Raw genomic sequence first — 22,789 nt, forward strand, 5'->3', positions numbered from 1 at the left:
TTTAGAAGACATCTGAAGGCAGCCCTGTATCGGGAGGCTTTTAATGCTTGATGTTTTTATTATGTTTCATCATCATCATCGTTTTATTTGCCGCCTTTCCATAGTTAAAACAACGCTCAAGGCGACTTACAACATGACAAGATTTACGTAATTACCAACATAACCAAAGTCATAAACAATAAATAAAACACATCAAAAGGTACACAACCAAATGGAAAAAACAATTTCCACATAAATCATAAAATCTAAAACTCAGAATACAGCATTAATATTGTTATCGGAAAAATCTAGGTGTGAGGCTGCTCAGTCCCCCAGCTGGTCGGGCAGAGACCGCGGGTCCCTGCGGAATAAAGGAGGAGTCCAGCCACCAACTGGAGCAAATCGCTGTAGATCAAAGTTTATTGCGCAACAGGTTCAAAGAGGAATTTTGAAAAGACTTTTAGAACTTTCCCACCATATCCCAGAGTACAGTTCACACAGCATCATTGCTACATCACTGACATATCACAAAAGAGAGGGGTAGACAGGGGTTACACTAGTTTAACCTTGGCAAACATGCATAGGCGCCGACTCCATGGGGCTTGAGGGGGCTCGAGCCCCCTCAAAAATTTTTTTGGGGGGGCTCAGCCCCCCCAATAATCTCGGGCGGGCGCCCTTTCAGCAGAGCGCCGCCGCCGTCCCCCGCCTCCTCCTCACCTGCTCCTTCGCCAGCCAGCCAGCCGCGCGCCCTAATCGGAGGCACTGCCGGAAATCCCGCGAGAACAGGGGAATCCCGACTGGCCACACCTCCCAGCCAGCCAATCGGCTGGCTGGGGGGGCGTGGCTTGCCCTATTTAGGGCCGGAGCCACTTTATTTGCATATTCATGAGCTTATTTATTATTCATGAGCTTTCCCGGGCCCCCCCAATATTTTTTCTAAGTCCGCGTCCCTGCAAACAAGTCCAGACAAGGCACAAGATTAGCCTAAGCAGACATGGCAGGGCAAGACTCAGGTATAAGATTAGCATAGGAAACACCTCTGAAGTCCCACCACCCAAAGTACAATAGAACTTCCTTTGCATGTCTGGCCCCTTGGCAAGTTTGGTGATGGGATTAGGCTTTCCTTGGCCAACAATCAGCTCAGCAATTGTCACCTCTGGGCACTTCCTGGAGTCCTTTTTCAAGGGGAAAATAGCTTTGGAATGGAGGAAACTGGCAAAGGAGCTGATTTTATATGATTGTAAAAGCTAGGTAACTTACCTGAGCTGTCACGTTGAAAGGATACATTCAGGCATAATATTTGGAACATTTAACTTTAAAGATGTGCCCCCACCTCCATAATTTCTGCAACAATATCAATCACAATTTAAAATGACATGGGGGGGGGAAATAAAAGCAATTTAAAAAGAAAACAAAAACAAAAATGGAGGCCTCTCTGCCCAGCAGCCGTGGCAGCAGCAGTCCTTTATGGAGCCAGCCAGGCCAGGGGGAGAGGAGCAGGGCTCCCAGCAGCTCACACTCTGCTTTTAGATATTCTGTAAGCTACCCAGAGTGGCTGGGGAAACCTAGTCAGACGAGTGGGGCATCATCATCATCATCATCTGGCTTCACAGTTTCCCCCACCTTGTGGCTGCCCTACAGTGGCCAGGGGAGAGAGAGAGAGAGAGACTTTTTCCTTTCCTCTTGCAGGACTTTGGGGATTACCAGGACGGCTACTACTCTGTCCAGACGACGGAGGGGGAGCAGATTGCCCAGCTGATTGCCGGCTACATTGACATCATCCTGAAGAAGGTGAGGCTGTGGGGAGGCAGGGAGAGGGGCGCCCACCTCAGGCGTGGCATCTGCCTGGGCATGCGGGAGGACAAGGCCAAGCTGGCGCTGCAGGGTGCTGGCCAAGGGGAAGGATGACCCCCACCAGGAGGGTGGGCTGCCTTGCCCTGTGCCCCATGGCCGCCTTTGTCTGTGGATGGCGGAGTCATTGCCTGCCCCCTTCTCTGCCCCGCAGAAAAAGAGCAAAGACCACTTTGGCTTGGAGGGGGACGAGGAATCGACCATGCTGGAGGAGTCCGTCTCCCCCAAAAAGTAAGTCTGGAGGGAGAGGAGGGCTTTGGGGGTGGGGGGGCTGCCGCTGCCTGGAGTGGGGGTGCTTCTTCTCTCCTCCTTCCCTCCCTCCCTCCGCTTGCCTCGCAGGTCCACCGTCCTCCAGCAGCAGTTCAACCAGGTCAACAAGGCTGAGACGGGCTCCCTGGCCCTCCCGGGCATCATCCGCCTGGGCGCCGGCGGGCCGGAGAACTTCAAGATGGGCACCATGCCCCAGGCCCAGCAGCAGATCACCAGCGGGCAGATGCACCGCGGGCACATGCCCCCCCTGGTAAGGAGCCCTTCCCTCTCCCCTCCGCTCCCACGGGGGCCACCAAGCCGTTTCTTTGCACAAGAAGCACAAAGAGCACTGAGTGGCTGTCTCTCTGGGATGCTTTAGTTCCTGCCTTGCGGGGGGGTGGGCTAGATGACCGCAAGGGGTCCCGTCCACCTCTACAAGTCAATGATTCACAGAGCCCTCTTCCCTCTGGGCCTGTTTGCACCCGTGGCTGCTGCTAGGGAGTGGTCAGGGCCAGATTGACGTAGAAGCTAAACGAGCTATAGCTTAGGGCCCCACTCTCTTGGGGGGGGGGGGATTAAAGGAAAAAAACAACTGGATGTCCATTTCCAAAATATAAGATAAAAAACAAATGAAATAAAACCTACATACCGTTTTTTGTGTTGTGTAGGCTCCTAGGATGTAAGTCATGGGCCCCGCCTGCTCCCTCAAATATCACGGATTTGCTCCTTTCTATATATAGGAGGCCTACATTCTGATATTTATAATTATTAGTAGTTTGCATCATATACAGTATTTACACCTATTATTTTTTCATATTATAGCAAGTTCCTAGAGACTAGGTTTTGAGTCTTTGTAAATTGTGTTTCAAAAGGAACTTTTGTTGTTGCCAAATGCCAATGTGTTTGCATTGTTAAGTTTGTTATGAATAAAAAGTCATTTTTAGTTAGAGCTTAATAATTATTTCACTATTAATATACTTCTTTTTAATTCTATTTCACTATTAATATACACCTTTTAATTGTATTTCAATTCAACAATTACTTGGATAAAACACATATTTTGTTATGTGCAAATGGCTTGAGATACCTGTTGGGTCCATAAATGACAGCGACAATTTGTTGTTGACAAAGGAGAGCTGGACATAGAAAGGGGCCTGTTACCTTCAGGAGCTGAGGGCCCTAGGAGTGGTGCTTATGTAGCCCCACCCACATTGCAGCCCACGGGTGCCCCTCCCCACCCAGGGGCTCTCTGCTTGCCCCCCTCCTTTCAGGGGCCCTTGGGCTCCAGGAGAGGGCCAGGCTGTGCCCCCTTCTTCTTCTTCTTCTTCTCCTCCTCCTTGCAGACCTCGGCCCAGCAGGCCTTGACGGGCACCATCCTCTCCAGCATGCAGGCGGTCCATGCTGCCCAGTCCAACCTGGAGGACTTTGACACGCTGCCCCCCATGGGGCAGGATGCGGTGAGTGGGGCTGGCCAAGGGAAGGGGCCCTTGGGGGCGACTGCGTACCCTCCGGGGGGGAGCCTCCCATGTGGAGTCCTGGAATAACGGCCCCCTTTCCTCCCCCCCCAGGCCTCCAAAGCCTGGCGCAAGAACAAGATGGACGAGTCGAAGCACGAGATCCACTCCCAGGTGGACGCCATCACGGCCGGCACGGCTTCCGTGGTCAATCTGACGGCGGGCGACCCGGCCGAGACGGATTACACGGCCGTGGGCTGCGCCGTCACCACCATCTCCTCCAACCTGACGGAGATGTCCAAGGGGGTCAAGCTGCTGGCCGCCCTCATGGAGGACGAGGGGGGCAATGGCAGGCAGCTCCTGCAGGCGGCCAAGAACCTGGCGGGGGCCGTCTCTGAGCTGCTGAAGACCGCGCAGCCCTCCAGCGCAGAGGTGAGCCTGGCCGCTTGAGTCCAGGGAAAAGCTCCTCTTCAGTGCAATTCCTGCCTTGCAGGGCTTGGATTAGGCAACCCTTTGGGTCCCCTCCCACTCCGCAGGCCTGCGGTTTTATACTTGTATTACGCAATCTCATTTTTTTAAAAAAAGAGCAAAGTGGTTTAAAAACACACCGTATTTTTCCGTGTATAAGACAAGGTTATTTTGTTTTAAAATTATGCTTAAAATTTGGGGTCGTCATACACAGAGAGTGGAGAGGTGGGACAGGCAGTTGGTGGCTGCCGCGAACAGTAGATTGTCAGCAGAATTTTTGCGTGGGATTGGTGGTTGCGGCAAGGTCCGCTGGCTATTGGCTGCTGCAGCAGTTGTGCAAGCAATTGGCACTTGCTTTCAGCGAGCGTGCATACGATTGATGGCTCTATCAATGTGTGTGCAATTGGCTGTGGCAGTCCTGCAGGTGAGCAATTTTTGGCAACCCCCCTTCAAAAAAGCTCATCAAGTCTGGGCAATCTTCCCTCATTTTCTCAATCTGGAGGCGTTTTATACATGAAAAATACGGTTTGTTGTTTGTTGTTGTTGACCCCATATATGCACATTAAAATCACAGCAATATTTAAAACCGCAGCTCAGTTAACTTCTACAGAAAACATTTTTTGCAAATGTCTTTAGAAGCCTGGCGGCGCTAAAAGGTTCTCAGCCACCATGTCAGAGTTAATGTGCTGGAGACCCCCCTTGAGAGGCCGCCATGACCCTCCTACACCCAGGAGAGCCCTGCACTCTGCAGGGGGTTGGACTAGATGACCCTGGGGTTCCTTCAAACTCTATGATGCAGTGATTCTCCATCGAGCCTCCATGGACCCCAGAAACCTCCACATTAACTCTGAGCGGGGCCTTCCATGTGGCTGCCCCTATTCTGAGGGACAGCGTTCCTCTAGAGAGGCAACAGGCACCCAACTCTGCCCACTTTCTGGAAGCAACGGGAGCCCTTTGTTCTGTGACAGCCATTCCCAGCTGGACAAAGGGGACTTTACCACGAGGGTCTGCCTGTTCGAGTTTAGGTCTTGTGGGTTGCCTTCAGGGGCTGCCCCTAACCTCTAGCCCTTTCCTCCTCCAGCCGCGGCAGAACCTTTTGCAAGCTGCAGGCGCCGTGGGGCAGATGAGTGGGGAGCTGCTGCAGCAGATCGGGGAGAGTGACGCCGACCCCCATTTCCAGGTGAGTGGCAAGCGGGAGTCCTCTGGGGCACACCTGGCGGGGGACAGCCTGGCGCAGGCCGCCTGCCCTCTGGCACAGGATGGGCAGTGGGGGTGGCGCTTGGGCCCAGTAACCTCTCTTGTCTTGTGGATTCGTGTGCAGATGGTGGAGAGCCGGCGCCCTCGGACCCTGTCTGCCCCTGACCCCAAGACGGTAAAGGGCCTGAGCCCAGCAGGGGCTGTGCTCTCTGGGGCAGAGCCCTCCTCTGCGCTGCTGCCAATCAGTGGGGCTCACTGGCCAAGGGGCTTGGGGCAAGCTGTTGCTCTCGCTGGCGCATGCTCGGCTCCCCCTGTTGCAGGAGCCTTGGCCCCTCCTGTAAGGGTTCTAGGGGTTGCTTGTGTGTAAATCAACGCCACTCCTGGCTGGTTGCCTGAATGAACCCTTTCTGTCTGGACAGCCACTCGCCCGTAACTGTCTCAATCGCTGGCAGAATCCGTTAGTGGGCGTTTCTTGAACTTCTTCCAGCAAAGAAGCTCTTTGACGCCTAGTCTCCGCCTAGCTTCCCTGCGCGGGAGCCTTCTGCGCAGGGAGGGTGTGGGCATCGGAGGACCCGTGCTCTCCCCACTGGTTCCCGGCGAGGAGTCTTGGAGCCACCTCGCCGATTCCCCAATCGGCCTCCCTTCTCCACTGGTGTTACGCTGATTTCCTTCCCCAAAAGATGTGCTGCTTCTCTCCCTCCCGGGACGCTCTCCGGAATCCCTTTGGAGCCCTCCCTCTCCCTCTCCCTCTGGCTCCGATGGCAGTTCCCTGACACCTCCAGTTGGTGGGATGGCTCTGACCCACAAGCCAGGAAGCCCCCAAGATCACCGGCCAGAGGGGCCAAGATTTGGCAGGACCCCCAGGAGGCTGCCTGTGGGACTCTTCGCCACATGGCATGGTAGCAAAGTCAGCAGGGACCTCTGTTGGTAGAGCAGCTGGCGCTGCCAAATCTCCCCACAGATGCCAGGGAACCGTGCCAGCCTCTCGGCGCTGGGCCTGCATCAGGGCAAGCGGCCTGGGGGCTCCTTCTGCCCCCAGCGCCCCATGTGGGGTCTTGGCTGCTTTGGCAGCAGGGGAATCCGAGCATCTTCTCTCCCCGCTCCCGGTCCTTGCGGTGGGGGGCTGTGGGCGCTTCCTCTTGGTGACGGGTTTGGTGTGCGGTGCTCTCTGCGCCTGTGATTGAGGCCAGAGAGGGTGGTGGTTGGGGGGGTCTTGGGGTGGGGGCTGAGTGCCGCAGGAGCACAGAGGGGTGAGGTTTGTGCTGGCAGAGGCGGAAGAAGGATGATCTCACCTGTGCCAGGAGAGCCTGGAAGGGCCCTCCTTGCCCGGCTCGGGTTTCCCTGCTGAATGTTTCATGAGCACAACCAGCCAACGCCGCCTCTTCCTCCCCCCACCCCCCCGACAGGACATGCTGATGCAGCTGGCGAAGGCCGTGGCCAGTGCCGCTGCCGCCCTGGTCCTGAAGGCCAAGAACGTGGCCCAGAAGACGGAGGACTCGGTGCTGCAGACGCAGGTCATTGCTGCCGCCACGCAGTGCGCCCTCTCCACCTCCCAGCTGGTGGCTTGCACCAAGGTGAGCAGCAGACCCTGAGCACCCACCCCTGGCACCCTGGGGCAGCAGCTGGCCTTGGCCCCTTCCTCTTCCAGGAAACACATGCCTTGGCATCGGGGCACTGTTTGGGCTTCCGTTTGGAGAAGGCCCTCCTTTGAGGAGTGCAAGCTGGCCCCTGCCATCTCCCCAAAGGGTGACTTCTTAGTCTTGTGGGAAGTGGGGCTGGTGGGGCTGGAGCAGGCTGGGCCAGTGCTCTGACTGACCTGTGCCTTGCCCATTCCTCCTCCTCCTTGGCAGGTGGTGGCGCCCACCATCAGCTCGCCCGTCTGCCAGGAGCAGCTGGTGGAAGCTGGCAAGCTGGTGGCCAAGTCGGTGGAGAGCTGTGTGGACGCGTCTCAGGCGGCCACGGGCGACGAGCAGCTGCTGAAGCAGGTGGGGGTGGCGGCCACGGCCGTGACGCAGGCCCTCAACGACCTGCTGGAGCACATCAAGCAGCATGCCACTGGCGGGCAGCCCATCGGCCGCTACGACCAGGCCACTGACACCATCCTCAACGTCACGGAGAACATCTTCAGCTCCATGGGAGATGCGGGTGAGTGGGCCTTGGGGGGAGGGACCACTTGGGGATGGGATGGGTGAGGGTGTCTGAGGGTCCGTCTGTGGGGCCGGCCCTCACCTCTCCCCTCCTCCTCCCCAGGGGAAATGGTGCGTCAGGCCCGCATCCTGGCTCAAGCCACCTCCGACCTGGTGAACGCCATCAAGGCTGATGCCGAAGGGGAGACGGACCTGGAGAACTCGCGCAAACTGCTGAGTGCGGCCAAGATCCTGGCTGACGCCACGGCCAAGATGGTGGAGGCCGCCAAGGTGTGGCGTCGGTGGAGGGACTGGGCGGATGGGGGGAAGCCTGCCTGGCAGGGGAGCGAGGTGGAGGGGTCAGAATTGGCTTCTGGCAGTGGAGGGGGGGTGCAGGTGCTGTGGCCATGGAGAGCCTCCCCCGCCCTGGATTGGTCCCCCTTCTTTGGGAAGCAACAACTGAGTGCCACGTCTGTGCCCACAATGATGCCCTCCTTGCTGCATCCCATTTCAGGGAGGGGGTTGTCCACTTCCCCCGGGTGATGCCCTCTCATCCTGTCCTCATGCCCTCTGGTGCCAGCCACATACGTTTCCTGGGAGCTGCACCAGGCTAGAGCCGGCCGGTGCCCCTTGCCGGTGTCCCCCTGGGCGCCTGGTGGGAACCTCACTGGTGCCTCTTTGCCCGCTCCCTGCTCCTGGTCCCCATGAGGTGGTGGTGGGCAGCCTGGCGGGGGCCATTCTGACCAGCCTCCCCTCCTGCTCCCTGCCCACCAGGGGGCTGCAGCCCACCCAGACAGCGAGGAGCAGCAGCAGCGCCTGCGGGAGGCGGCTGAGGGCCTGCGCATGGCCACCAACGCAGCCGCCCAGAACGCCATCAAGAAGAAGCTGGTGCACCGGCTGGAGGTTAGTGCTGCAAGTGACGTGTGTGTGTGCCCATGCCCGTCGCTTGCCATGGCCTGGCCGGCTGGGCAGAGCGAGGGGCCTTCCTGGCCTCACCCCGTCCCCACTTTCTCTCTCCCCAGCATGCAGCCAAGCAAGCAGCGGCCGCCGCCACCCAAACCATCGCAGCCGCCCAGCATGCTGCCACCACCAACAAGAACCCGGCTGCCCACCAGCAGCTGGCGCAGAGCTGCAAGGTGAGAGGGAGAGAGGGGAGGGCTGGGCTTGCCCCCCCCCAGCTTCAGTGTGGGTGTCTGGCTGGGGGGGTGAGAGGCCATTCCAACCTCTCATTGTTGCTGTTGGGACCATTGCTATTATTTAAATTTATATGCCGCTCTTCATCCAAAGATCATAGGTCAGGTTGCAGCACAAAAACACAGTGCATAACACAATTATTTTAATAACAATACTAATAGCGATATCAATAACCATAACATGACATTATGTTAGCCGTCATACATTCATTCATTTGACAGAGGAGACTGCTGCCAAGTAAATAAATAAAGGCAGCCACGTTTAGGGAAGTTTTTAGCATTTGATGTTTTATTGCTTTGTTGTTGTTGTTGTTGTTGTTGTTGTTGTTGTTGTTGTTGTTGTTGTTGTTGTTGTTGTTGTTGTTGTTGTTGTTGTTGTTGTTAATATTCTGTTGGGAGCCGCCCAGAGTGAGTGGGGTATAAATAATATATTATTATTATTATTATTATTATTATTATTATTATTATTATTATTATTATTAATGGCTGCTATCACATTGATCAGAAACACCAGCCACAAGTACTTCCTACTCTGGGCGCCTCTTGCTTCCCTTGGGTGTTGGTGGGCTCACCCCCTGAGCCCCAGAGGCTCTCCTGGCACCTCTGGGGCAAGAAGGACCCAGGACGCGGTTCAGATGGAGGCCCCCCAACCGTCTCTTTCTCCCGCCCTCCTCCAGGTGGTGGCGGACCAGATCCCCATGCTGGTCCAGGGCGTCCGGGGGAGCCAGTCGCAGCCCGACAGCCCCAGCGCCCAGCTGGCTCTCATTGCTGCCAGCCAGAACTTCCTGCAGGTGAGGGGATGGGCAGCAGAGGGCGCCCGCGGGGCGAGGAGGCGGTTGTGTGGGCAACCCAGGGTGGGGGGCTCCTCAGGATTGGGGGCTCCTCATGGTCACCACTCTCCTTTCCCTCCCCCCGCTGCAGCCCGGCGGGAAGATGGTGGCCGCGGCCAAGGCCACAGTGCCCACCATCTCGGACCAGGCCTCCGCCATGCAGCTCAGCCAGTGTGCCAAGAACCTGGCAGCCGCCTTGGCCGAACTTCGCACGGCAGCACAGAAGGTAAGGAGGAGCAGCCGTCAAGCCCCCTGCCCTCTTCACAGCCGTGGCCCCTTCTTCTTCTCCTTCTTCTCCTCCTTCTTCTCTTGCGTCTTGTGGCCATTGGTTCTCTGTGGGGTGAAGGGGGCCTCCTCCCCACAGATCTTCTGCCAGTCTTCTATGCTAAAGCCCTCAGTGTGGGACAGTGGCAGGGGCTGGGGGCTGGGGATGGTGTTTGGCGCCCCCTGGGGGTGACACCCTCCTGTTCCACGGCAGGCACAAGAGGCCTGCGGCCCCCTGGAGATCGACTCGGCCCTCAGCTTGGTGCAGAGCCTGGAGCGGGACTTGCAGGAAGCCAAGACGGCGGCCAAAGAGGGCAAGCTGAAGCCTCTTCCGGGAGAGACGGTGAGCAGAGGAGGGCGTGGGGGGTCAGAGGGCGTGGGGGGGCACAGCAGGCACAAGGGGGAGGTGGGGGCACGGGGGGGCCCTGTTGACTCTGTGTGTCCTGCAGATGGAGAAGAGCGCCCAGGACCTGGGGAACAGCACCAAGGCCGTCAGCTCCGCCATCGCCCAGCTGCTGGGAGAGGTTGCCCAGGGCAACGAAAACTACACAGGTACTCCTCCGTGCCCCCAAACCCCCTCCCCACCAGCAGCCTCCGTTGCTCCTCCCCCGAGCTGTGGCAGGCTCCCCCCTTGCTATGCATAGTTCAGGAGACATCCCTCTGTTCCTCATGGGTCTGGATTGGACCCAGCCTCCTCCTCCCCTTCCTCCTCACCCCCTCTTGGGGAGGGAGGGTCCTGGCCAGGGTTGGGCTGATGCCGCCCTCTCCCCCTGCCTCCCCCAGGGATTGCTGCCCGCGATGTGGCCCATGCGCTGCGCTCCCTGAGCCAAGCTGCCCGCGGGGTGGCTGCCAACTCGGAGGAGCCGCAGGTCCAGGCCGCCATGCTGGAGTGCGCAGGCGATGTCATGGACAAGGCCGGAAACCTGATCGAGGAGGCCCGCAAGGCCGTGGCCAAGCCGGGAGACCCCGAGAGCCAGCAGCGCCTGGCGCAGGTGAGCCCTCGGCCTGGCGTGGGGGCCGTGGGGGGGTGGGGTAGTGGCCCTCCCCACTGAGCCGCTCTGCCCTCTCCCGGCAGGTGGCCAAGGCCGTCTCTCAGGCTCTCAACCGCTGCGTCAACTGCCTTCCTGGCCAACGGGATGTGGATGCCGCCATTCGCACGGTGGGCGAGGCCAGCAAGAGGCTTCTGGCTGACTCGGTGAGCCCCTTCCCTTCTCTCTCTGGCTTGGCGGGAGGCGGGGAGGGCATCCCCTCTGGGGGGGGGGGTCTGGGCCCTCGAGGAGGCCTGTCTCCTGGCCCCTCAGCTCCGGGACCAGTTTAGCAAACGGAGGGGCCCTTGTACAGCCCAGGGCAGCATGCCTGCCCACCCTCCTCTGGGCTGCAGTTATCCCTCCCCTTTTAAAATGGCCCAGGCACAACACACGTCTCACTCATGGCTCTAGGGCTGCCCCATTGACTGCCTCTGCATTCTAATAATAATTTGTTATTTATACCCTGCCCATCTGGCTGGGTTTCCCCAGCATTAGTGATCCTGCAGAGCAAAACCCCATCAGTTACTTAAAGCATTTCTGCCCTGCTCCTTGTTGCCAAAGCCATTCTGGGGCAGGACACAAATTGTAGAGTCCGAAGGGTCACCCAGGACTCATCTAGTCCAACCTCCTGCAGAGCAGGAATCACAGCTAGAGAATCCCCGACAGGCAACCGTGGGATTTCTGCTTTAAAACCTCCAGCGAGGGAGAATCTGGCCCCTTCTTCCCACTCGTCCGTCCTGCTGTCCCATGGATACAAGAAAACATTAATTCACGTCCATGAAAGGAGCGGTACAAATATCAGCACAGAGAGCAGCAGATCCATCCCAGCCAAGTAATACCTGGGCAGGTGGACCTGACTCTTGCTTTTATCCCTGGTCCAAGTGAAGCCCAGGGCTTGTATCTGAAGACGGAAGAGGTGCTGCTGTAATTTAGTCTGGCCAATAGGCAGTGTCTCTTTGCATGTCAAGGGAGCGGGGGGCGGGGCATAGCCCTGTTGTGAGTCCCATGCCTGAAGCTGACTCTCGTTCCCTCCCGCCCTCCAGTTCCCCCCCAGTGGCAAAAACTTCCAGGAGGCCCAGAGTCACCTGAACCAGGCAGCTGCTGGCCTCAACCAGTCGGCCACGGAGCTGGTGCAGGCGTCTCGCGGGACCCCCCAGGACCTGGCCAAGGCCTCCGGCAAGTTCGGCCAAGACTTCAACGAGTTCCTGCAGGCCGGTGTGGAGATGGCCGGCCAGTCGCCGGTAAGAGACCCCTTGCGGAGAGAGGGCTGTACGCAGGGGGCAAATTGAACCTGTGTGTGTGCATGCAGTGGGGTTAGAGAGGGACTCGGGTGGGCAGTGCCAGGGGACCCATCTTCCCCGGAGGGACGGGCTCTGGAGGAAGGGCAGGCTGCTCAGTCAGGGCTCTGCCAAAGTGCCCATTTGCCTGGCCCAGGCAAAGCGGGGAGTCTCACTCCGCTCCTCCATTCAGGCTCAGCACCTGGCTGGATTGGGCCTGGGAGCCCTGACAGCTCCCTAGTAAAGCAGCAGATTGGCTTTATGTGGCTTTTCAACCGTAGTAAAGAGAGCAGGTGCCGGTGCTGAGTGGAGTGTCCCCTCGTCCCAAGGACCGAGCCAGTGCCAAGCTGGTTGGCTGGCAGTGGGGCTGTTGGGTGAATGCGAGGCCCCCTGGCCCTGGCCTGGGGCGGATGGCCGAGTGACCCCTCCTTCTGCCTCCCTCCCTTTCTCCCCACAGTCCAGGGAAGCCCAGGCCCAGGTGGTCTCCAACCTGAAGAGCATCTCCATGTCGTCCAGCAAGCTCCTCCTGGCCGCCAAGGCCCTCTCCGCCGACCCTGCGGCCCCCAACCTCAAGAACCAGCTGGCAGCCGCTGCCCGGTAGGGGCTCCCTCCTGGAGGAAGGGGAATGAGAATAGGGAAGACTGCTTTGTGTTGTCTCTTGGCTGTGGAAGCTCCTTCCCGGAGTGGCTGGCTGGCCATGGCTGGGGGGGGGGGCACAGGAGGGGCTCATGGGCTGCCTCTGTCCTTGCAGGGCCGTGACGGACAGCATCAACCAGCTGATCACCATGTGCACCCAGCAAGCGCCCGGCCAGAAGGAGTGCGACAACGCCCTGCGGGAGCTGGAGGTAGCCTTCTGTGCAGGGAAGGGGGGCGGGGGCTGCTGTGGGGGGGCCACAGCCTGCCAGGCGGGAGGGGCCTGCAGTGGTGGTGGGGAAGCCCTGAGCTGCCTTTCCCCCTCCCCAGACAGTGCGAGAGCTTCTGGAGAATCCCACGCAGGCTGTCAACGACATGTCGTACTTCAACTGCCTGGACAGTGTCATGGAGAACTCCAAGGTGAGCAGCCAGGGGGCGACTCTCTCTTTTGGGGGGCGGGCAGTGGCTGCTTTCTGTGACCCCAGCCCTGGGGGGCTCTGCTTCCCCTCCCAGGCCTGGCACCCACCCTTTCCCCTTCCTATTTCTACAGGTTTTGGGGGAAGCCATGGCCGGCATCTCCCAGAATGCCAAGAACAGCAAGCTGCCCGAGTTTGGCGACTCCATCAGCACCGCCTCCAAGGCCCTCTGCGGCTTCACGGAAGCAGCTGCCCAGGTAGGGAGGCCACGGGAAATGAGGGGGTGGGGGGCTCTCCTTTTGGGGTGCAGGGAGAGCGCCTGGCTGCTCCGTTGCTCACCCACCCCCCACCTCTTCCTTCTCTCCCTTCTGCTCCCAGGCTGCCTACCTGGTTGGCGTCTCGGACCCCAATAGCCAGGCAGGACAGCAAGGCCTGGTGGACCCCACCCAGTTTGCAAGAGCCAACCAAGCCATCCAGATGGCCTGCCAGAACCTGATTGACCCGGCTTGCACCCAGTCCCAGGTGAGCCCTTGGGTGGCGCATCACCCAAGCTGTGCAAGGGCGCCACGGGGTGGGGGGGGGGGTGGAGCACAGCCAGAGCCCCTCGTGAGGCATGTGTGTGTGTTGCTGGTTTAGTCCTTTGTCAGGGAGAAAGTCCCGCAAGGGGCCAGGATGGAAGCCAGCAACACGCCCAAGTCCAGCTGCCTATGTTGACGGTGCCGTGAGCAAGGAGGCACCTCGGACTGGGAGGCTGGAGACCTGCTGTGGTGGCGAGGCTTCAGCCGGAAGGGTGGGTTTTCCTGTGCCCTGTGCCACGAGTCTCCACATGCCCGTCTCCCGGGGCCAGGCAGGAGGACTTGAAAGCCCCCCACCTCCCTGGCTGCTGTCCGCCTGCCGTGGCCTAACGTGGAGGCCCCTCCCCTGTCCCCCACAGGTCCTCTCAGCCGCCACCATTGTGGCCAAGCACACCTCGGCCCTCTGCAATACCTGCCGGCTGGCCTCATCTCGCACCGCCAATCCAGTGGCCAAGCGCCAGTTTGTCCAGTCTGCCAAGGAGGTGGCCAACAGCACCGCCAACCTGGTCAAGACCATCAAGGTACTTGATTGACAGGTGTCGGGGCACGTGGGTGGGATGACACTGTGATGAGCCTGGGAAGGGGGAAGCCCTCCTTTCTCTCTCTCTTTCTCTATTCCCCTCTAAATCTTTTTCTCTTTTCTCCTTCTCTCTCCCTCTCCCTCTTTCTTTTGTGTTCTCTCTCCCCCACCCCATCTCTTTCTCTTTCACAACCTCTTTTTCTCCCCCCCCCCCTCTTTTTCTCTGGTCAAGGGCAAGCATTGGTGAGGCAGCCCCTCCCCGGCCTTGCTCTGCCACCACCAGCTCCCAAGGGAAAGCTCCCCCCAAGGGCTCCCTGCTCCAGTCTCTGGGGTTCAGCCCGTGAAGCGGCCTGGGGAGCCAGTCTTGAGCCAGGGGCTGGAGCTCTGAAAGGGGGCTTTGGGGCTGTGATACAGAGTGGAAAGTGGTCCTTCGCACGAGGACTAGTGATTAGAGATTAGATCATTACCTTCATGAACACAAAAATGAAAGAGAAAAGCCTCAGAGCCAGGCTGGAGAATTTGCTGGTGCAGCCGCTGGACGTCCAAGGAGACTCGTTTCTGTCGCTGCGCCAGTAGATTCGCCTGCCAGGAATGGAGCTGCTGGCTGAGCAATCCCAGAAGTATTTGGCATTCAGGGGAGGGGCGGCGCTGGCTGGAGCTGAAGGATTCGACCCAAAGGGCCTGGTCCTTCTCCCCCGCCAGCCTGGACCAAACCGCCTGGCCTTGCTCATGGGGAGCTCAGGGGATCCTGTCCCTGGAGGAGCTGCTGGAGTGGGGAGTCCACCTTGGCAGCCGCCCCACGTCCTCTTGGGCCGTGGGCTTAATCCGTGGGGAGGAAGCCCCAAGGCCAGTGCTGCCCGTCCCTCTGTCCTTCTTTGCAGGCTCTGGACGGGGCTTTCACCCCAGAGAACCGGGAGCGCTGCCGCGAGGCCACTTCCCCCCTCATTGAGGCCGTGGACAACCTGACCGCCTTTGCCTCCAACCCAGAGTTTGCCACCGTTCCTGCTCAGATCAGCCCAGAGGTAAGTCGGGGGGCAGGACCCAGTCAGGGCCTGGTGGGGAGATATTTCCTCCGCTGCCACGGGCAGCATCCTTTGGGGGGAGCAGGGAGTTAGACTTGGTGGGGGGCTTCTCAGAGCCCCAGCTGTGCCCCCACTTGCTCGCCAGCTTCCCCTTGACCACCTGGCGCCTCTCCCCCCACCCTGCAGGGGCGCAGAGCCATGGAGCCCATCATCTCCTCTGCCAAGACCATGCTGGAGAGCTCTGCCGGCCTCATCCAGACAGCTCGCTCCCTGGCCGTCAACCCAAAGGACCCGCCCAAGTGGTCAGTGCTGGCCGGACACTCTCGGACCGTCTCCGACTCCATCAAGAAGCTCATCACCAACATGAGGTGAGAAGCACAGCGGCCGGGTGGGGGTGCTGGGTGCCTGCCATGCCTTCCTGTGCTGCCAGGGCTGTGCCAGGGAGAGGGAGTCGGCCTCTCTGGGTGTTCGGTGGGTGCAGCCAGGCTGATGGTCTCCCCTCCTCCCGGCAGAGACAAGGCTCCTGGCCAGCGGGAGTGCGACGAGGCCATTGAGCTGCTGACCAAGTGCATTCGGGACGTGGACCAGGCATCCTTGGCAGCCATCAGCCAGCAGTTGGCGCCTCGCGAGGGCATCTCTCAGGAGGTGAGTGAGTGAGTGAGCGAGTAATAATAATAATAATTTATTATTTATATCCTGCCCGTCCAGCTGGGTTTCCCCAGCCACTCTGGGCAGCTTCCAACAAAATATTAAAAATACATTAAAACATCAGTCATTAAAAGCTTTCCTAAACAGGGCTGCCTTCAGATGTCATCTGATGGGAGGGTGTTCCACAAAACAGGCACCACTACCGAGAAGGCCCTCTGCCTGGTTCCCTGTAATCTCGCTTCTTGCAGGGGGGGAACCACCAGAAAGCCCTTGGCACTGGACCTCAGTGTCTGGGCAGAATGTTGGGGATGGAGACGCTCCTTCAGGTCTACTGGGCCTTTGAGGCCATTTAGGGCTTTAAAGGTCCGCACCAACACTTTGAATTGTGCTCGGAAACGTACTGGGAGCCAATGTAGATCTTTCAAGACTGGTGTTATTTGGTCTCGGCAGCCACTTCCAGTCACCAGTTAGCTGCCGCATTCTAGATTAATTGTAGTTTCCGGGTCACCTTCAAAGGGAGCCCCAGGTAGAGCGCATTGCAGTAGTCCAAGCGGGAGATAACCAGAGCATGCACCACTCTGGCCAGACAGTCTGCGGGCAGGTAGGGTCTCATCCTGCATACCAGATGGAGCTGGTAGACAGCTGCCCTGGACACAGAATTAACCTCCATGGACAGCTGTGTGTCCAGAATGACTCCCAGGCTGCACACCTGGTCCTTCAGGGGCACAGTTGCCCCATTCAGGACCAGGGAGTCCCCCACACCTGCCTGCCCCCTGTCCCCCCAAAAGAGTACTTCTGTCTTGTCAGGATTCAACGTCCATCCGTTAGCCGCCATCTAGGATGCCTGCAGGGAGCAGGAGACCAGTCATTGGAATAGGAAACATCCTTTCACTGGTGAAAAACGGGCCCACAGCCCACATGGGACAAATCCTGCCCAGTCCCTTTGCCATGCCTTCAACACCTTCCCAGTCAGGAGCTGCCCCCGTGTGCCGGAGGGCTTGCTGGGCTCTAGTGTTTGTGGGGAGAGGGGAACTTGTGGGGCTCTGACTCTGAGCAGCTGGGTGTTCCCCACCCACGGCATCAGGCGGGTGGGCTTCGTGCCCCCTTCCCCAGGTGGGCCTGCCAGGAACTCTCCCTCTATCCCTTCTCCCTCGCAGGCCTTGCACAACCAGATGCTCACGGCCGTCCAGGAGATCAACCACCTCATTGAGCCGGTGGCTGGGGCAGCGCGAGCCGAGGCCTCCCAGCTGGGGCACAAGGTAAGAGGATGGGGGGCCGGCGGGGGGGGCAGGGAGGGGGGCTGGAAGAAGGCAGAGCCAAGGGCTGCCTAACGAGAGTTGCTGGTGGGGAAGGGCCAGAGCAGCTGCCAGGCAGGCAGAAGGTCCCTGCTTCCGCCCCACTGGCAGCCCACCTGCCTGAATCCCTGCAGAGCCACTGCTGCCAGCCTGTGCAGGAAGCCCTGCGCCAGAGGGGCCATGGCCTGGCTTGGGCTCTTCCTGTGAGGGATGATGGCATGTTTGGAGTGGGGAAGAATACCAGCAAGCAAAGGGGAGGCTGTGGACCTCTGGTGCCAGAGAGGGAGCTTCTGTGGGCCTGGGATTCTGGAAGGAGCTGCAGGCGGGAGAGCGAAGGGCAGTCCAGCTGCCCTGGCATTGAGGGCGAGGCCTCAGGTGCGGCCAGAGATCTCTTCCCCAGTGTCTCTGGCGTACCTGAGGCTTTGCCTTCAATGCCGTGGCAACCAGGCTGATGAGCAAAGCAGCAAACTCAGTCCAGAAGGGGTGCTTGGCCCCTGGCGCTCACTGCGGAGATCTCCTGCCCCCCTGTGGCTTAGAGTGGCATGCCAGGGGATCACCTGGCAGACTCTTCAGGCCACTGAAGGGAAGTGCCAGAGCAGCCCCTTTGCGTCTCCCTCCTCCTCCTCTGCCTCCCTCCTTACGGTTCTCCTCTTCTGCTGAGGTTTTGCTCATTGGGACTGAATCACACGGCAAAAGCCATGGGGGGGGGTGTCCTCTCCAGGACGTGGCCCTCTTCTGCACCCAGGGTGCCTAAGGCAGGAGCTGCAGGAGGGCTGGCCCCCCAGGCACTGTGTGCCCCCAGCCAGGGAGACTGGGATTCTGCTTCTGCCCCCCTGCCCCCTTCACCTGCCCCTTCTCTCCCTCCAGGTCTCTCAGCTGGCTCAGTACTTTCAGCCGCTGGTTCTGGCGGCCGTGGGGGCTGCTTCCAAGACCCTCAACAGCCAGCAGCAGATGAACCTCCTGGACCAGACCAAGACGCTGGCAGAGTCAGCCCTTCAGATGCTCTACACGGCCAAGGAGGCCGGAGGGAACCCCAAGGTGCCAGCTGGGTGGGGGCAGGGAGAGGGAGGCTGATGTGGCTCTGCCCTTCCCAGAGGGGCCTGCCGGGCAGGTGGGGAGCGCCACACCAGTGTCTGCTCAGGTGGGGAGCGGCAGAGAGCCTTCGCCTGTGGATGATGAGCATCGAGGCGCTTCTGAGAGCAGGTGATGCATCGCCTTCTCCCCCCCCCCCCAGCAAGCAGCCCACACGCAGGAAGCCCTCGAGGAGTCTGCGCAGATGATGAAGGAGGCCGTGGAGGACCTGACGGCCACCCTGAACGAGGCGGCCAGCGCAGCAGGCGTGGTTGGCGGCATGGTGGACTCCATCACTCAAGCCATCAATCAGGTGTGACTCCTTCCCCAGAGCGCAACTCCCCCTTTGACTTTTAATGGGGGACCCCCTCCAAGGCCTCAGGAGGGGAGAAGGCAGGGAGGTCTGCCCCCCCCCCCGTCCCACGCAGGACTGTTTCTTTGGCTGCAGTTTTCTGCTTCCCACAAAAATGTTCTTTGTCCCACTCCACCGCAGCGGGATTTTACATAATTGCCTAATTACACTACAGTTGAGGATTGGGGGGAATGTTATCAATTGTGTATCGTTTGCAGACTGAAAAGTGTAGCAAAGGCAATTCCTGATTGTGTTTGCTGCATTCACATTAAGATTTTTATTTGAAGATTTCATAATATGGTGAGATGTAGAAAACTAACGTAAATAAAAGCAGAAACGAAAACAGCTACCAGAACAAGAAAGAAAGAAACAGGAAGAAAGGAAAGAGAGAGAAAAAGGAAAGCAAAGGAAAAGAGCGAGAAAGCGAAAAGATACAATTAAAAAAGATAAAAAGGACCTCCAATTTTCCATCCGCCAGTTACATAAAAAATGTTATTTAAGACATTCTGTCCATGATAACATAGAATAGAATCATAGAGTTGGAAGAGACCACAAGGGCCATCGAGTCCAACCCCCTGCCAAGCAGGAAACACCTCCATCTTCTCCACTTTCTGTTCAGTAATATTTATTCTGAGTCCACGTGTCTCAAAATCATTCATTTCTTTTTCCCACGAAAATCCAAGAGGGGTTTCCAAATTATTATTATTATTATTAGTCATTGTCAACTGTGTTTTTTCATTCATATCTATCTTTGCATTTATTATTTTATCTTTCCCTTTTCCTCCAAGCCCCCAGATGAAAGGCATTTCCATTTCACCACCTGCTTTCTCCAGTTTTGGTGTTTCATCATCCAGTCTTACCAACTTTTCATCGATTTTGTCTGAAATCTAATCTCCAGTTCCGTTTTTCATTTCATATCTCTCTGATTCTTTTTCTTTCCCCTTTTCATGAAACATCAATCTGATCATTTCTAATTGTTTAGCCATCAGCTGCCAAACAATACCAACAGTCACTGCGGAAGCCAAAGATATATTTGCCAAACTGGATACTTTGGATGTTTTTGATGTTATTAACAACTCAATCTCTTCATAATTCCCGACTCTAAGATTTCCACCTTAAGATCACTGTCACTACAATAGTCTTTTCCTACACAGGAAATAATGGCCATCTTTCTTTCAGTTCCCCAGTTTCTTCTTTTGAAAGAAGAAAAACAACTATTGATTCTTCACAATTTTGTTTAATCTTTATTGTCAACCATAAATCAGGCTTTTTGCTCTCCTTGGACACTTAACCAGTTTTCCTTCTCTTCTTCTTCAAGACAGAAAGCGGCTCTTGCAAGGTTTCCAGTTGTGAAATTTCATCAGTAGACAGAGAAATCTCTTTAAGTTACAAATTATCTTGTCCCATAAATGTTTAAGAAAGAGAAGATGCAGATCTTATACCCATAAAGGATTATTATGCGGCGTTTGAACATGATGTCAGTTCCTTGGCTCAAACAGCCTTGGTCAGAGCATTTGCGTGTCTTCATCCCAGAGTGATTTGATCCCCAGACCTTCTGTCTGATTGCTGTCAATCGCCACGTAATGATCTGTCAGCAGAGATCAATCAGAAAGACGGTCAATCTGCCCTTTCTTCCCCCCGGATGTCGGTTGTGTTTGCTGGATTCATTTCCACTTTGGACATGGAACAAGTAAACAGACCATATCTGCTCCCTTTTACCTTGGAATTCCCGGTGCCTTTGTTCCAACCCACCACCTTGGATCAAACGGCACTCCCTTCTGGGCTTCCCCAGGAAGTTCCCTCCCCCCACAGGGTTGTCTCCAGAAAGGCCTTGGCAGCTTCTTGGGAGCCTCTTGGGTCCAGAGGCATCAGAGGCCAGTGTGGGAGGGGGTCCTTGCTACTTCTTCCAGGGCCAGCAGTGGAGCTCAGCTGCTTGGGGGTCAGAGGCAGCCTTGGTATCCTCTGAAAGGAGACGTTTCTCTTTCTTCCCGCCCAGCTGGATGAGGGCCCCGTGGGAGAGCCAGAGGGGACCTTTGTGGACTACCAAACCACCATGGTGAAGACCGCCAAGGCCATCGCTGTGACCGTCCAGGAGATGGTGAGGCATTGGGGGTGTTGTGGGGGAGGCCTCCGTGGGGGGTAATCTGGGCCAGGCCCCTTTGAGAACCCCCCTCTTCCTTCTGCCAGGATTGGGGGGTGCCCCTCTCTTCTTCCCCCTCCAACTGTCCCTACTCTCTTCCAGGTCACCAAATCCACCACCAACCCGGACGAACTGGGCACCTTGGCCAACCAGCTCACCAGCGACTACGGACAGCTGGCGCTCCAGGCTAAGCCGGCTGCCATCACGGCTGAGAATGATGAGGTGAGGAGGGGGGGCGTCCCTGGTGGTTGGGCAGTGGGACAGGGGTGTGGTGGGGAGCTGTGAGCCTCGGCCTGGCAGGGCATCAAATGCTGGGCTCTTCCGCTTCCTCTTCCTGAACCCAGAAGGCTGAGAAGGACCTTGTTGCCTCTGGCGGCTGGAATGGGGAAAGGGGTGGTTGGAGGTCAGGTGGGGCTGGGGGAGAGAAGCAGCAGCCGCTGGGGCACGGAGGTGTGGGCAGAAGGTGAGGGCCAGGCAGCCAGGCTCCCACAGCCTTCTTTCCCCTCCAGATTGGCTCCCACATCAAGAACCGGGTGCAGGAGTTGGGCCACGGCTGTGCGGCGCTGGTGACGAAGGCCGGAGCCCTCCAGTGCAGCCCCAGCGACACCTACACCAAGAAGGAGCTGATTGAGTGCGCCCGCAGGGTCTCCGAGAAGGTGCCTGCCTGCCTGGGCTTGGGTGGAGGGAGGCCGGGGCCCAGTGGCCTCTGGGAAGAGGAGCTGGCTCTGCCAGCTGGGCTCTCCCCTCGAGGTTGGGGGCAGCAGTGCTTCCAAACGCCAGCGGCCGGAATCGAGTGGCTCTCGTGCTCAGATCCTGCTTACTGGGTTCCCTTTGGTCGGCCACTGTGGGAACAGGATGCTGGGCTAGAGGGACCACTGGCCGGATCCAGCAGATCCCCTCCCAACATTTTCCCACACCAACACACGCCTGCACTGTCTCCTCCCCCTGGGATCTTCTCCTGGGACCGTGTTGGGGGTCAGCCCAGTGCCGATGGGAGGCCAGCTGTCCTGTCTCCCTCCGCAGGTGTCGCACGTCCTGGCCGCCCTCCAGGCGGGCAACCGGGGAACCCAGGCCTGCATCACAGCGGCCAGCGCTGTCTCTGGCATCATCGCCGACCTGGACACCACCATCATGTTTGCCACGGCCGGGACCCTCAACCGCGAAAACGCAGAGACCTTTGCCGACCACAGGTAGCGGCCCCCATCGGTTCCCGTTCGGCCTCCAACAGGCCTTCCAGAATTCCTGGCCACCTCTTAACCCCCCACCCTAATTCTGTGGCAGGGAGGGCATCCTGAAGACGGCCAAGGCGCTGGTGGAGGACACCAAGGTGCTGGTGCAGAATGCCACGGCCAGCCAGGAGAAGCTGGCGCAGGCTGCCCAGTCCTCTGTGGCCACCATCACACGCCTCTCGGAGGTGGTGAAGCTGGGGGCCGCCAGCCTGGGCTCCGAGGACCCCGAGACGCAGGTAAGGGCCACAACGGCTGGGTTGCCCCTCTCTTTGGGTCTGTCCTTCCGTTGACCACCCAAGGGCTCTTGCTCTCGAATCCTGCTTGCTGGCTTCCCGTGGGGGGACCCCTTGGGCCTGATCCAGCTGCAGGCTCTGCTCATGTCCTCCTTCTCTCCTCTCTGCACTCAGGTGGTCCTGATCAATGCCGTGAAGGACGTGGCCAAGGCCCTCGGGGACCTGATCAGCGCCACCAAGGCTGCCGCGGGCAAGTCTGGCGATGACCCAGCCGTCTACCAGCTGAAGAACTCGGCCAAGGTGGGAGGCCCTGCAGCAGGCCATGGGCACGTGTGTGGGGCAGAGTGGGGTGTGTAGGGAAGGCAGGCTCCTCGGAAGGGGGTGGGCTCTCCTCCTTTGGGGGCTTTTTAAGCAGAGCTTGGATGGCTACCTCTCAGGGATGGTTTGGTTGTGACATGGCAGGGGTTGTACTGGATGACCCCCAGGGGTCCCTTCCCCCTCTGCAATGCTTAGATTCTATGGCCACCCAAGGGAGGAAGTTCCCCTAGGGCTGTGGGGAGCAGGGAGCCCTCTTCCTCCCCCCCTCCAAAGGTCACCCTTTTCTGCTTGGCAGGTGATGGTCACCAACGTCACATCGCTGCTGAAGACGGTGAAGGCCGTGGAGGACGAAGCCACCAAGGGGACCCGAGCGCTGGAAGCCACAATTGAGCACATCCGCCAGGAGCTTGTGGTGAGTGTG

The 22,789-nt window shown here is 58.3% G+C and overlaps 1 protein-coding gene across 3 annotated transcripts in view; it reads left to right on the plus strand.

The window, feature by feature from the left end:
• TLN1 (talin 1) overlaps positions 1 to 22,789 on the plus strand; it is a 53,675-nt gene that overhangs the window by 23,458 nt on the left and 7,428 nt on the right. For 2 of the 3 annotated variants that reach the window (XM_081213354.1, XM_081213355.1), the window contains exons 11-48: positions 1,669 to 1,770; positions 1,985 to 2,061; positions 2,170 to 2,350; positions 3,423 to 3,536; positions 3,648 to 3,965; positions 5,083 to 5,181; positions 5,323 to 5,373; positions 6,605 to 6,772; positions 7,049 to 7,343; positions 7,449 to 7,615; positions 8,099 to 8,227; positions 8,347 to 8,460; positions 9,195 to 9,308; positions 9,439 to 9,573; positions 9,826 to 9,954; positions 10,061 to 10,163; positions 10,395 to 10,603; positions 10,687 to 10,806; positions 11,683 to 11,880; positions 12,374 to 12,513; positions 12,668 to 12,761; positions 12,880 to 12,969; positions 13,100 to 13,222; positions 13,344 to 13,487; positions 13,900 to 14,061; positions 14,942 to 15,082; positions 15,269 to 15,450; positions 15,595 to 15,727; positions 16,888 to 16,989; positions 17,893 to 18,063; positions 18,260 to 18,409; positions 20,445 to 20,546; positions 20,691 to 20,810; positions 21,098 to 21,244; positions 21,612 to 21,778; positions 21,870 to 22,053; positions 22,225 to 22,350; positions 22,664 to 22,780. In XM_081213354.1, the coding sequence (XP_081069480.1) occupies positions 1,669 to 1,770; positions 1,985 to 2,061; positions 2,170 to 2,350; positions 3,423 to 3,536; positions 3,648 to 3,965; positions 5,083 to 5,181; positions 5,323 to 5,373; positions 6,605 to 6,772; positions 7,049 to 7,343; positions 7,449 to 7,615; positions 8,099 to 8,227; positions 8,347 to 8,460; positions 9,195 to 9,308; positions 9,439 to 9,573; positions 9,826 to 9,954; positions 10,061 to 10,163; positions 10,395 to 10,603; positions 10,687 to 10,806; positions 11,683 to 11,880; positions 12,374 to 12,513; positions 12,668 to 12,761; positions 12,880 to 12,969; positions 13,100 to 13,222; positions 13,344 to 13,487; positions 13,900 to 14,061; positions 14,942 to 15,082; positions 15,269 to 15,450; positions 15,595 to 15,727; positions 16,888 to 16,989; positions 17,893 to 18,063; positions 18,260 to 18,409; positions 20,445 to 20,546; positions 20,691 to 20,810; positions 21,098 to 21,244; positions 21,612 to 21,778; positions 21,870 to 22,053; positions 22,225 to 22,350; positions 22,664 to 22,780 (5,418 nt within the window). The remainder of the gene's footprint in view (positions 1 to 1,668; positions 1,771 to 1,984; positions 2,062 to 2,169; positions 2,351 to 3,422; positions 3,537 to 3,647; positions 3,966 to 5,082; positions 5,182 to 5,322; positions 5,374 to 6,604; positions 6,773 to 7,048; positions 7,344 to 7,448; positions 7,616 to 8,098; positions 8,228 to 8,346; positions 8,461 to 9,194; positions 9,309 to 9,438; positions 9,574 to 9,825; positions 9,955 to 10,060; positions 10,164 to 10,394; positions 10,604 to 10,686; positions 10,807 to 11,682; positions 11,881 to 12,373; positions 12,514 to 12,667; positions 12,762 to 12,879; positions 12,970 to 13,099; positions 13,223 to 13,343; positions 13,488 to 13,899; positions 14,062 to 14,941; positions 15,083 to 15,268; positions 15,451 to 15,594; positions 15,728 to 16,887; positions 16,990 to 17,892; positions 18,064 to 18,259; positions 18,410 to 20,444; positions 20,547 to 20,690; positions 20,811 to 21,097; positions 21,245 to 21,611; positions 21,779 to 21,869; positions 22,054 to 22,224; positions 22,351 to 22,663; positions 22,781 to 22,789) is intronic. The other variant, XM_081213356.1, reaches the window with a different exon arrangement.

Source organism: Podarcis bocagei (assembly GCF_964188305.1).
Source record: "Podarcis bocagei genome assembly, chromosome: 11".
NCBI lineage: Eukaryota > Metazoa > Chordata > Lepidosauria > Squamata > Lacertidae > Podarcis > Podarcis bocagei.